Source organism: Bufo bufo, chromosome 4 (assembly GCF_905171765.1).
Source record: "Bufo bufo chromosome 4, aBufBuf1.1, whole genome shotgun sequence".
Classification (NCBI taxonomy): Eukaryota; Metazoa; Chordata; class Amphibia; order Anura; family Bufonidae; genus Bufo; species Bufo bufo.
This window is the reverse complement of record NC_053392.1, coordinates 618,407,966-618,422,040: the sequence shown is the minus strand read 5'-3', so window position 1 is coordinate 618,422,040 and position 14,075 is coordinate 618,407,966. Positions and strand designations below refer to the sequence as shown.

At 47.4% G+C, this 14,075-nt stretch overlaps 1 protein-coding gene across 2 annotated transcripts in view; it reads left to right on the top strand.

Annotated features, from left to right (window-relative positions):
- The window catches only part of LOC120999656 (oocyte zinc finger protein XlCOF6-like), a 288,892-nt gene that overhangs the window by 268,053 nt on the left and 6,764 nt on the right, over nt 1-14,075 (top strand). The window contains exon 2 of one of the 2 annotated variants that reach the window (XM_040430650.1): nt 3,506-3,603. The exons of the other annotated variant lie outside the window; for it this stretch is intronic. Coding sequence (XP_040286584.1) covers nt 3,506-3,603 — 98 coding nt within the window. The remainder of the gene's footprint in view (nt 1-3,505; nt 3,604-14,075) is intronic. 2 annotated transcript variants of the gene reach the window in all.

Sequence of the window (14,075 nt, the reverse complement as noted above, 5' to 3'; positions counted from 1 at the left end):
GTCCCCTTAGTGCCTCCTCACAATAGTGCTGTCCCCTTAGTGCCCCCTCACAATAGTGCTGTTCCCTTAGTGCCCCCTCACAATAGTGCTGTCCCCTTAGTGCCCCCTCACAATAGTGCTGTCCCCTTATTGCCCCCTCACAATAGTGCTGTCCCCTTATTGCCCCCTCACAATAGTGCTGTCCCCTTAGTGCCCCCTCACAATAGTGCTGACCCCTTAGTGCCTTCTCACAATAGTGCTGTCCCCTTAGTGCCCCCTCACAATAGTGCTGTCCCCTTAGTGCCCCCTCACAATAGTGCTGACCCCTTAGTGCCCCCTCACAATAGTGCTGTCCCCTTAGTGCCCCCTCACAATAGTGCTGTCCCCTTAGTGCCCCCTCACAATAGTGCTGTCCCCTTAGTGCCCCCTCACAATAGTGCTGTCCCCTTAGTGCCTCCTCACAATAGTGCTGTCCCCTTAGTGCCCCCTCACAATAGTGCTGTCCCCTTAGTGCCCCCTCACAATAGTGCTGTCCCCTTAGTGCCCCCTCACAATAGTGCTGTCCCCTTAGTGCCCCCTCACAATAGTGCTGTCCCCTTATTGCCCCCTCACAATAGTGCTGTCCCCTTAGTGCCCCCTCACAATAGTGCTGTCCCCTTAGTGCCCCCTCACAATAGTGCTGACCCCTTAGTGCCCCCTCACAATAGTGCTGTCCCCTTAGTGCCCCCTCACAATAGTGCTGTCCCCTTAGTGCCCCCTCACAATAGTGCTGACCCCTTAGTGCCCCCTCACAATAGTGCTGACCCCTTAGTGCCCCCTCACAATAGTGCTGTCCCCTTAGTGCCCCCTCACAATAGTGCTGTCCCCTTAGTGCCCCCTCACAATAGTGCTGTCCCCTTAGTGCCCCCTCACAATAGTGCTGTCCCCTTAGTGCCCCCTCACAATAGTGCTGACCCCTTAGTGCCCCCTCACAATAGTGCTGACCCCTTAGTGCCCCCTCACAATAGTGCTGTCCCCTTAGTGCCCCCTCACAATAGTGCTGTCCCCTTAGTGCCCCCTCACAATAGTGCTGTCCCCTTAGTGCCCCCTCACAATAGTGCTGTCCCCTTAGTGCCCCCTCACAATAGTGCTGTCCCCTTAGTGCCCCCTCACAATAGTGCTGCCCCTTAAAATAATGTTGCCTTGTTGGGGTTTTTGGGAGGATTATTGGATTACTTCATGAGAGGGAGAATAAAGCGTATGAGTTGCGGTTATTAAATAAGACCGTCCTTCTGGAATAAAGAGAACGCCGCTGGAGTTGAATGATGACATTTCCATCTTAAAGGGGTTGTGCAGGGGTTTTATATGGATGACCTTTCCTCAGGATAGGTCACCAGTATCAGATCTGTGAAGGTCCGACACCCGGCACCCCCGCCGATCAGCTGTTTGAAGAGGAGGCAGCGCTCCATGTGAGTGTTACCTCCTCTTCATTAGACTGCCCGCTGTCTCGGAGGAGCAGTATAATTACTAGAACTCGCTCCATAGACTTGAATGAAGCAAGTAATTGTAATCACACTACACCGCCGCTACAGGGGGGAGGATGGGCAGTGTAATACAGAGGAAGCAGGGCTCGCATGGGGCACAGCCCCCTCTATAAACAGCTGATCAGCGGGGGGCAGGTGTCGGACCCCCACCAGTCAGATATTGATGTCAATCAAAAAATATGTAAAAGAAAATAGGAGTTTAGTAGGATACCCTGAGGGTGAAACTCAGAGAGGGGGGAGGGAGGGGCGAATTTGAGTCATTACATTGGAAAACTTTCAAATTCTCAAAGGCTGCAGAAAGCATGTCAGATCAAGTGTCTGTGAACTTCCTATCAGTCGTCCCATTAATAAAGACATTTACAGTAAAAATAAGATGAGAACCGTCTGCTGTATGTGGTAGACTGCGATGTGTATCCTGTGTAACACTGTATTCACTGTATAGCAGGAGGCTGGCTGACTGATTTATTATGGTCACCAGTCTGGTATGTATAAGACACCTCAATAGAGAAGTCACCTCCGTTGTACAATATTGATAGACTTTTGTCATTCCTAATTTTTGAGACACTTTAGTTCATGTAAGATGTGATTTTGCTCACATTCCTCCTTCTTTCCCTCAGGTTTCTTAGGTTCAGGACTCTCTTCTTTTTAGAGCCAATGGTCCTTTCCATCAAGGACCCACCAAGGATGGAGAAGGACAAAGACCACATGGCTGCAAGGATATTAGACCTCACCCTGGAGATCATCTCCTTGATAACTGGAGAGGTGAGAGTTTCACATGACATCACTCTTATCTCTAGTAATAAACCAGGGAAATGACTGGAAAGGTGAAGGATTCTTAGAATCTCTGTAGTGATCGGCGTCTCCCCATACACAGGATTACACAGTAGTGAAGAAGTCGTCTGGTGAGTGTGTGACACCCCGTGTGTCAGGAGGATGGAGCAGGACCCAGAGCCCCATCACCGAGCCTCCACCTCATTCCCTGATACATGAGCAGAAGATCCTAGAACTTACCACCAGGATCACTGAGCTGCTGAGCGGAGAGGTGAGCGCTGCTGGGAATGCTGGGACATTATACAATAACGCCAAGGGAGGGGTCTGGTAATGACTGTATCCTTGTGTTGTCAGGTTCCCATAAGGTGTCAGGATGTCGCTGTCTATTTCTCCATGGAGGAGTGGGAGTATTTAGAAGGACAAAAGGATCTGTACAAGGACGTCATGATGGAGAATCACCAGTCCCTCACATCACCGGGTAAGAGGAGACCTTCCATGACTGTAGAGGAGAGAACAGTTTTGAATCAGAGTGCGGATGTCGATGTGCTGTGCCACAGATTTGGCATGGAGCAGCACCCGTCCTGACCTCCCAGCACTGCCGGGGTCGCATCATACTGATTTATGACTCTATGTAACACTTACAGTTCTGGAATGTATTGAATAACACTGACAGCATTATGTCAGTGTTATCCAATACATTCCACACCTCTAAGGGTTACATAGCATTATAAATCAATATAATGCTATGCGACCCTGGCAGTGCTGGAAGTTCAGGACGGGTGCTTCGATGCGAGTTCCTAGCGTCACACTCGCTCGTCAGAAAGCAGTCTAAATGTGCAACTGAACGCGAACAATGGAGCTCCTTGGTAGGAAACTAGCAACTCTAACCTCTGACTCAGGCACCATTCCACAGAGGAGGGTTCTTTAAATATCCCAGAGAGGCTAGCCATAGAGTGGACAGATTAGGGCCACACATGCTGTCCCTTTAAGAAGCACATGCCCTACAGGCGGAGAAAGCCACTGCAGGCCAAGAGCTGGCCACAGATCAGCACGCTGTGGACAGAACAGTGAAATGCCAAAAGGTATGGACCACCGGAGCAGGGAATTGGGTAAGAGCTCCAACGACCTCCAAGGAACAAGGAGATGTCAGCAGCCACGGACCGGCCACCATCACAGATTCACTCATCATTGGATATAGACAATGTATTCAGTTACTGTGTGTTTTCCTACAGATGGATCCAGTCAGAGAAATCCACCAGATAGATGTCCCAGTCCTCAGTATTCCCAGGACTGCCCAGAGGAGAAACCAAATATCCCACTGGATCATCAGGTAGGTGAAGCTGAGGTTTCTACAAATCCTCTACAGACTGATGTAATGGAGCTTTCTACTGACCTCCCCCAGCAGCAGTGGAGTATACTGTACTCTGTATTTCATGTTATTGTTGTTTGCAAATGGTTTCTGGTGTCATAAAAGATTGTATTAATTGTAATTAAATGGAACTTGTCAGCAACAAAATGGCCCCTAAACTGTCCCCTTTAACCTTTACCTGATATCCGCCATACATGTACGGCGGATGTCGAGTCTCTAAAGATGGTGCCTGTCCTGGAGCAAGTGTCTTAGCCGCCGGGTGCTTGCAGTTCCATACAGCAGACATACGGGGCTAATGTCTGTGATCAGTGATAATGCCGTTCACAGACATTAATCCCCTCAGATGCTGTGTTCAAATGTGACCGAGGCGTCTGAGAGGTAAAAAACACAGAAGCACGCGCTTTCCGGGCAGGAACACTTTTCCCTGGCTGAAATCAGGGAAGGCGTCCCATAGTAGTAATAGGCCAGAAGCTGTAGAAGGCTTTTAGGACTATTAGATGTATAATCCAATGCAGGTGGCAGCATGTATCGTAATATACTGATCTTTATATTCTGTAATGGCTAAAATTCCAATACTTCATATAAAAGGGAATCTAATGATTGCATGTTGGGGGCTAAAAAAAAAGTTAAAAAAAGTTTTTTTAAATTACAAAAATTCTAATCGACCCCCCTTTACCTCAAATTAAAATAAAAGTAAATAATCAAAAATATAGACATCATTGCATCCGATAACACCTCTACTATTAAAAGCTAAAAATATTGATCCCTTACGGCGAATGGTGTAATGGAAAAAAAAATGGTATTAAAAAAAACTACAGATCGTCCTGCAAAAAACTTGCTCTTACACAGCTCCGTAGACATAACTGAAAATATTATGGGGGTCAGAATATGGAGATGAAAAGAAAAAGTTATTAAGTTTAAATAAAAAAATTCTGTATTAAAAACCAAAAAAAAATGTATACAGTATTATTCTAACTATAAGACGCACCTGCCCATTAGACGCAGCTTGGTTGTAGAGGAGGAAAACAAGAGTAAAAAGATTTTTTTTATCAGACTTCAGCTCAGGCCCCCAATGTTTATAAGACCCCCCCCAATCAGGCATCAGATCAGACACCATGTTACTAACACACCCATTCAGACCTCAAATCAGACCCCCATGGTAATAAAACCTCCAAGTTAATCAGTCCTCAGATCAAACAAAAAATGAAAAATCAACTCGCCTCTCCTGTTCCGGACGCCCCTCCTGAGATTCAGTGCTCTTCCTGCTGTGCTGTGACCCGACGTTGCACAGTGCGAGGTCACAAAGTACGCCGACATCCTCACGCTGTGCGCAGAACACAGCACAGCGCGCAGAGCCTGCAGAAGAAGACCAAGAAGAGGGGAGTACAGAGCTAGCACGGGGAGAGCTGTATTCACCGCTCCCTGGTCCTCCTGTACTAATTAATGCTTCCATAATTTTTTTTTCTAGCTTCCCACTACATCGTATGCAATATTAAATAGTGCCACTAGAAAGTACGACTTGTTCCAGAAGAAACAAGCCCTCATGTGGCTCTGTGAACAAAACATAAAGAAGTTATGGCTCCAGGAAGGCAGGGAGTGAAAAATGAAAATGGAAAATTAAATATATAAATTAATCTTGCTCTGTTCTGTATCTCGATCCACAAATCCCCATGTCCGCGTTTCAGCATTATGACATACGCTACCCGGGTTGGTTCTTGTCCCGATATAATTCTGTTAACGGACTGGGCTTATATCTAACAAGGAACTGGTGACAGTCTACCGGGCTAAAAAAGGGGGTTAGTCAGCACCTCCCAGTGCTCAGGGGCACGCCGCCATGGCTAGGTCTCTGCCATGGCAGCGTGCACCTGCGCACTGGGAGGTGCTGACTAGCCCCCTTTTTTTGCAGATTTGCAATGCTGGAGGTGTTGCACTCCAGCGAGTCGTGCACTCCTGATTAGCCTGTCTGCCCCATAGGCTGATTTTAATTACTTTCAGTATAAAGCTGTAGCCTGCTCTCACTACATTCATTGGAAGCTGTCTGGCACAAGGAAAGGTATAGAGTGGGCTCGGCATGCATGTTGGTACCTGCATCCCTTGTATCGGAGGCCATTATGGCGCATAACAGGTAGTATTTAGTGTTAGGACCAGTCTAACAGAGATCGCCTTGACGTACGGCAGACGGGCTCAGATGGTTTTGTACAAAATGCATTGGCCAAGCATCTCGCTTTATAAATAAGCGTAGCATTAGCACCATAATTTTTGGCATTATTGTACTTTATCTAGTCTACCGGGCTGGCAGTGAAAAGGCTCTCTCAGCTTGTCAAGGTTGTGAGCGAGTGTTGTATCCCGCTGAAGATAGCGTGGGTCACCCTCTCTTCTTAGGCCTGTGATACACAATACAGAGATATAGCTTTTAGGGACAGGAATTAAGTTTTGTGTGTTGGTACTGAGCCACAGTACCTATACAACAGAACTGATTAGTACCCTTGGTCTGAAGGCTAATTGATAAGATGTGAGTTGCACGAATTAAACAATTCCAATTACCATTGGCAATCAATTGCTACGAGTTTCTGGGAGACTGTAAGATAACATTCAATGGCAGCAACCTAGATTGCACCTAATTGTTTATTAATGAACTCTCAGTCCCGCACAGCAGTACCACACATGTAAACTACACCTGATCCTTAATGTAGTCTAGCTATCCTCAGTTCTGTGACAGGCCCATAAAATAACCAAATGGTCCATAAAGTGTGAGGTGGCACCAATTGCAAGTGAGGAACCGTCACCCCCCTCTCATTCCTGATGGTTTTAACCTATCCCTGTAGGTTTTTAGATTTTAGATATGTTACAATAAAGTTATTTAATTTAGGACCCCTACAGGGATTTTTGTTGATCCACTGACCGAATTGAGTACTTGTGATCACCCCCTCTCTCACTCCCCGTGCCTTCCTGTGCCCATGCGGACAAGAGGTATCTGTGTAAACTGTGCCAGGCTGACCTTACGTACTCCCATGGAGGGCGTAACATCACGTTTTGGTAACTGGTGACAAAACCGTATCGCGTGATCCTGACATACAGTGACGCCATACGGGGCTGCGAGGACTTTTGCAGGACAGGTTGCATTTTCTAATTCCACCATTTATTAATGCATATGATTCAAATGGGGTGAAATTGGAAAAATAACACAATTCCGCAGAAGTTTTATGGGCTTGTTTTTACGGCGTTCTCCATACCGTATAACTGACCTGTGACTTTAATTTTCCAAGTCAGTAAGATTACGGTGATACCACATGTGTATAGTTTTTCTTGCATTTTAATACAGAAAAAAAATTTTTTTTTCTTTTCATCTCCATATACTGATCCCTGTAACTTTTTTGTAGTTATGTGTACAGAGCTGTTTGAGAGCTCATTTTTTGCGGGGCAATCTGTGCTTTTCATTGATACCAATCTGGGAATTGTAAGGCTTTTTGATCAATTTATATTAATTTTTTTGTGGGAGGTGAAGCAACAAAAATGAGTATTACACTCACTGGTAATCCGGTTTGCCGGAAGTCTCCATGACCGCACAAACTGAGATTGCCTTCCTCTGATAGGACAGGAAAAAGCACACAGAGAGGATAAAAACCCCACCCCCTCCCCTCATCGCCAGTGTATTATAACAGGACTAGGACAAGGGGTAGAACATAACTAGTCAATTTAGTCTATTGACAAAGAAAACAAGGGCGGGACAAAAAGTTGTGCTGTCATGGAGACTTCCAGGAAACCGGATTACCGGTGAGTGTAATACTCATTTCCCCAGTCATCTCCATGACAGCACAAACTGAGAACTAACAAAGTAACTTAGGGGGGGACTACAGCACCTAGGACATTATTTCCAAAGGCCAAGTCCTCGTCGGCAAATACTTCCACCCTATAATGCTTGGTGAAGGTGTGGGCCCTCTTCCAGGTGGCCGCCCTGCAGATTTGTTCTAACGAAGCAGAAGCTCTCTCAGCCCAGGAAGTGGAGACCGATCTAACCGAGTGGGCTCTAAAGGATGGAGGCGCCTCCTTACCGGAAGCTTTATAGGCCTCGGAGATGGTGCATCTAATCCAGCGGGATATAGAGCTCTTGCCTGCCTTCTTACCCCTATTTGGACCTGCAAACTGGATAAATAAATTTTTGTGTATACGCCACTCCTTTGTGGCGTGTAAATAATGAAGAACTGAATTGTGGAATCTAGATTCCTGCTCATCTTTAGGATTAGGAAAAAAAGACGGGATAACTATATCTTGTGACCTGTGGAAGGAGGATACCACTTTGGAAAGAAAACAGTAGTCTAACTTGAAAACGAGCTTGTCCTCCAGCACCCTGAGGAAAGGCTCCTGTATGGACAGGGCCTGGAGCTCGCAAACCCTCCTTGCGGAGGATATGGCCACTAAGAAGATAGTTTTCAGAGTGAGCCACTTAATGTATAGGGAGAGAAGAGGCTCAAACGGTACATCTGACAGCCCTGACAGGACGGTGTTAAGGCTCCACGATACGACCATGTTCCTGACTCAGGGATTTAGTCCATCCGCCGCTTTCAGGAATCTTGCTACCCAGGGGACTTCATAAAGGCTGGTATTATAGAGGGCCCCCAAGGCCGACACCTGGACTCGCAGTGTTTTGGGAGCAAGGCCCAAATCCAACCCATCCTGGAGGAATTCCAGGATAAGAGGGATATTAGGGGTGGACTGGTTGAACCTGAGGAGGTGAACTTCCTCCAAACTTTGAGATACTCTTTGGAGGTGTTGGACTTCCTACTGAGTAAGAGGGTCTTAACTACTCTTACAGAGAGCCCTAACCTTAACAAGAGGGATTGCTCAGAATCCAGGCGGACAGCTTGAGGAGGTTGGTATTGGTGTGCGGGATGGGACCCTGGGTTAGAAGGCCTTCCTCCGGCAGGAATCGGATGGGATCTTCCGGGCTGAGCGACCTGAGGAGCCCGAACCAGCTTCTCCTGGTCCAGAATGGGACCACCAGAATCAGTCTGCACCTTTCGGACTGAAACTTTTGGAGCACTCTTGGGATTACTGTTATCGAGGGAAAGGCGTAGACTAGGCCTGACGTCCAGCTCTGGGTAAAAGCGTCTATTGCCACGCATGGGTCTCTTCGGTTGAGGGAGAAGAAATCCTGAACTTTGTGGTTCTTCACTGAGGCGAAAAGGTCTAGGATGGGACTCCCCCATCGATCCCAAATCTTTTGGAAAGCGGTCTGGGACAAAGACCATTCGCCTGGATCCAGACTTTGCCGACTGAGGTAATCTGCCTGGAGATTCAGGGATCCCTTCAGATGTACTGCCGCGAGGGATTGTAGATTCCTTTCTGCATAAAGGAAGATTCGGTCTGAGAGCCTCTAGAGGTGACCGTCTCTTGTTCCTCCTTGGTGCTGGATAAACGCCACAGCTGTGGAGTTGTCCGAATGGACCAGGATGTGGCGATTCTTGGCCTGTACTTGGATGGACCTGAGGCCCTCCCATACCGCGCGGAGTTCTCTGTAGTTGGAGGACATCCTTCTCTGATCCTCAGACCAGATCCCCTGAAAGGCCTCTGAAGCCGTGAGGGCCCCCCAGCCCCGGGAGCTGGCGTTCGTTGTGAGGGAAAACACATACTCCTGCCTCCAAGGAACTCCCGTTTCCAGTGAAGCCTTCACTTCCCGGGACACTGACAACCTTCGGTCCAGGGATGATTAAGACCTGTTCCATTGACTTAGGACCAGCTTCTGTAAGGGTCTCATATGGAATTGGGCCCAGGCTACCGCAGGAATGCAGGAGGTGAGATGGCCCAGCATTTCCATGCTTGCCTTATTGAGCAACAGGACTGCTTGGTGAAGTGGAGGACCCTTGACTTCAGCTTTTGTATCTTTAGCGGGGGGAAAAAGGATCTTTGAAGAGTTGAGTCCAAGAGGATACCCAGGAAGATCTTCCGATGGTTTGGGAGCAGCTCGGACTTCTCCCGGTTGACTAACCAGCCCAAGTTCTGGAGGTGCAAGAGAACCACTTGGATGTGCCTGTGAAGGATATCTGAGGTTTCTGCCACTATTAGCAGGTCATCCAGGTGAGGGGCAATTATTATCCCCTCCTTGCTTGGGGAGGCTACGACCTCCGCCATAACCTTGGTGAATATGCGGGGTGCCGATGATATGCCGAATGGAAGGCACTTGAATTGATAGTGGCGGGCTGTCCCACCTTGCTCCACCGCGAACCTCAGGTGTCTTCTGGAACGGACCTGTATTGGGATATGGAAGTATGCGTCGGAGAGGTCTATTGTAGCCATCATAGCCCCTCTTTTGATGAACTTCACCGCTGACTTGACGGTCTCCATCCTGAACTTGTGGTAGGTGATGTGTTTGTTCAGGGGTTTTAAATTTAGGATGGTCCGAAAATTGCCATTCGATTTCCGGACCAGGAATAAGGGGGAGTAGTGACCCCTCCCCAATTCTCCGGCAGGGACCCTTTCTACTGCCCCCAGGCGTAATAAGTTTCTTACGCCTTCTGATAAGGGAGACTCGAGGCCCCTGGGGAGCTTGGTCAGGACGAACCTCTGCGGAGGAAGGGAATCCAGCTCTATAGTGTAGCCATGTTCTACGATGCCTAATATATATGGATCCATGATGGTTTGTTCCCAAACCCCTAGAAAGGAGCTGAGCCTTCCTCCGACCGGGATGATGTCATTGTTTTGACGAAGAGTGAGAGGGATCTCCCCTGTTGGGATTGAGGAAAAAACTTTTTCCTCTCCCGTCTCTCGTAAATCCGCGACCCTCGCGGCTCCTCCTATCGGCCCTGGGATCCTGCTGGGGCCTCCGAAAAAACTGTCTCCTGGACTTGGATTTGTCCTCTGGAAAGCCCCTCTTACGGTCCGTGGCGTTCTCAAGGATCTTGTCCAGGTCTGACCCGAATACATACTGACCGTGAAAGGGTAGAGATATCAGCCTGTTCTTTGAGACGGTATCGCCCGACCAGGCCTTAAGCCACAGTACCCATCTGGTAGTATTGGAAAGGACCGCCGTGCGGGCAGATAGTCTAACCAATTCTGCGGCGGCATCGGCAAGGAAGAAGGTGGCCTTCTTTAAAAGAGGAAGACTGTCCAGGATCTCCTCCCAAGGGGCCTTATTCTCTATATGGTGCTCTAGTTGTTCAAGCCACACGGGGAGTGTACGAGCCACGCACGTTGCTGCTACCCCCGGTTTTAGGAGAGCTGCTGTAGCCTCCCATGTCTTCTTGAGCAGGCTCTCGGCTTTCCTATCTAGAGGGTCCTTGAGCTGCGCCGCGTCCTCAAATGGTAGGACCGTCCGTTTTGCTATTCTCTATATGGTGCTCTAGTTGTTCAAGCCACACGGCGAGTGTACGAGCCACTCACGTTGCTGCTACCCCAGGTTTTAGGAGAGCTGCTGTAGCCTCCCATGTCTTCTTGAGCAGGCTCTCGGCTTTCCTATCTAGAGGGTCCTTGAGCTGCGCCGCGTCCTCAAATGGTAGGACCGTCCATTTTGCTACCTTGGCAACGGGAACGTCAACCCTGGGAATGGCTTCCCAATCGGCACAGTCTGCTTCGTCGAAGGGGTATCGCCTCTTAAAACCCTGTGGGATAAAAGAATCCTTCTCCGGCCTCTCCCATTCTGCCCTTATCATCTTCTGGACATTGTCCGAGACCGGGAACACCAACTTGTGCCTCTCCCCTAAACCCCCGAAAATCTCCTCCTGGACTGACTTGGACCTCTTAGGGATCTCCATCCTAATAGTGGCCCTGATGGTTCGGATCAATTCGTCAATATCCTCTGGGTTAAAGAGGAATCTCCTGTACTCACTACTTTCCTCCGATTCCAGAGATCTGCCGAGTCCAGGTCACTCCCAGAGTAGTCAAAGCCTCTGGAGGAGGGTGGTCTGTGCCCCTGGAGAGGCTGGGGTTTAGGGGAGGCAGGAGGGTCCCTAGCGGCCAATGCTGATTGGACCTCCGTTCTGACCAGAGTCTTAATCTCCTCCATAAAACTAGAGGACTCAGCCTTCACCATGGTAGAGGTGCAGTCCTTGCACAGCAGCTTGGACCCTGAGGAAGGAAGGTTCTTAGAGCAGACGCCGCACTTCCTGGGTCTGGATTTAGCAGAAGAGGTAGACTCCTTTTCTCCCTGTAATACAAAAGGGAGGAAAGAATCAACCACAGCAGGGCAAATACGTAATATGACCAGGTGCCAGCAGGCTACTCACACTGCCCAGAGTGGTAGGGGGTTCAGGACCCGAGCCAGTGGTGGTAGGGGCGCTCATCCTCTCAGCTCCCGTCCACTTGTGTTGCTGCCAGCAGGCAGGGTGAAATGTGCAGGCCTCAGAGCGGTCAGAATCGGCGTCCTTTTGAATTTGGCGCCGGCCGCGGCCTCTGTGACGTCACGACATTCTGATGTCATCACCCGGCGACTGGAGGGAAGCGCGTCATAGCGTCCGTCCAGCCACCCGTACCACGCTGCATCAAGCCCGCCTGGGCCGCCGCAGAGGGAACTTAGCCGGGGTCACCATCAATAAGGGAGACCCGGGCATACACCGCGCCTGGAGGAGGGAAGAGCCGGACCCCGGAACCGACCTCCGGTCTATCAGGTGATGCCCCGCCGCAGCAGGGCGACATAGGAAAAAAAAACTGAAAAAAAGGACTAGGGAACCCAGAAGAGCTCCCAGCACCTCTCTGGCATTCCTTCCTTGACAGGACAGGAAAAAACACTGGCGATGAGGGGTGGGGGTGGGGTTTTTGACCTCTCTGTGTGCTTTTTCCTGTCCTATCAGAGGAAGGCAATCTCAGTTTGTGCTGTCATGGAGACGACTGGGGAAACAGCGAATTGTCCATTTTGTTTCTGTATGGGAAAAATATTTTAATATTTTAATGGTACAGGCATTTTCGCATGTGGCAATACCCATTATGTGTTTTTTTTAATTTTTTTATTGTTTTCATTTTTAACCCCTTAAGGACCGGGCTCATTTTCACCTTCAGGACCAGGCCATTTTTTGCAAATCTGACCAGTGTCACTTTATGTGGTGATAACTTTAAAACGCTTTGACTTATCTAGGCCATTCTGAGATTGTTTTTTCGTCACATATTGTACTTCTCGACACTGGTAAAATGAAGTAAAAAAAAAAAAACATTTTTATTTATAAAAAAATACCAAATTAGCAAATTTCCAAGTTTCAATTTCTCTACTTCTATAATACATATTAATACCTACAAAAATAGTTATTACTTTACATTTCCCATATGTCTACTTCATGTTAGGATAATTTTGGGAATGACATTTTATTTTTGGGGGACGTTACAAGGCTTAGAAGTTTAGAAGTTAATCTTGAAATTTCTCAGAAAATTTCAAAAACCAACTTTTTAAGGACCAGTTCAGGTCTGAAGTAACTTTGTGAAGCTTACATAATAGAAACCACCCAAAAATGACCCCATTCTATAAACTACACCCCTGATTTTACAAATGTTGTTAACCCTTTAGGTGTTCCACAAGAATTAATGGAAAATAGAGATACAATTTCAAAATTTCATTTTTTTGGCAGATTTTCCATTTTAATATTTTTTTTCCAGTTACAAAGCAAGGGTTAACAGCCAAACAAAACTCAATATTTATGGCCCTGATTCTGTAGTTTACAGAAACACCCCATATGTGGTCGTAAACTGCTGTACGGGCACACGGCAGGGCGCAGAAGGAAAGGAATGCCATACGGTTTTTAGAAGGCAGATTTTGCTGGACTGGTTTTTTTGACACCATGTCCCATTTAAAGCCCCCCCTGATGCACCCCTAGAGTAGAAACTCCATAAAAGTGGCCCCATCTAAGAAACTACACCCCTCAAGGTATTCAAAACTTATTTTACAAACATCGTTAACCCTTTAGGTGTTCCGCAAGAATTAATGGGAAATAGAGATACAATTTCTAAATTTTAAGTTTTTTGGCAGATTTCCCATTTACATTTTTTTTTCCAGTTACAAAGCAAGGGTTAACAGCCAAACAAAACTTAATATTTATGGCCCTGATTATGTATTTTACAGAAACACCCCATAGGTGGTCGTAAACTGCTGTACGGGCATACGGCAGGGTGCAGAAAGAAAGGAATGCCATACGGTTTTTGGAAGGCAGATTTTGCTGGACTGTTTTTTTTTGACACCATGTCCCATTTGAAGCCCCCCTGATGTACCCCTAGAGTAGAAACTCCAAAAAAGTTACCCCATTTTAGAAACTACGGGATAGGGTGGAAGTTTTGTTGGTACTAGTTTAGGGTAATATGATTTTTGGTTGCTCTATATTACACTTTTTGTGAGGCAAAGTAACAAGAAATAGCTGTTTTGGCACCGTTTTCTTTTTGTTATTTACAACATTTATCTGACAGGTTAGATAATGTGGTATTTTTATAGAGCAGGTTGTCACGGACGCGGCGATACCTAA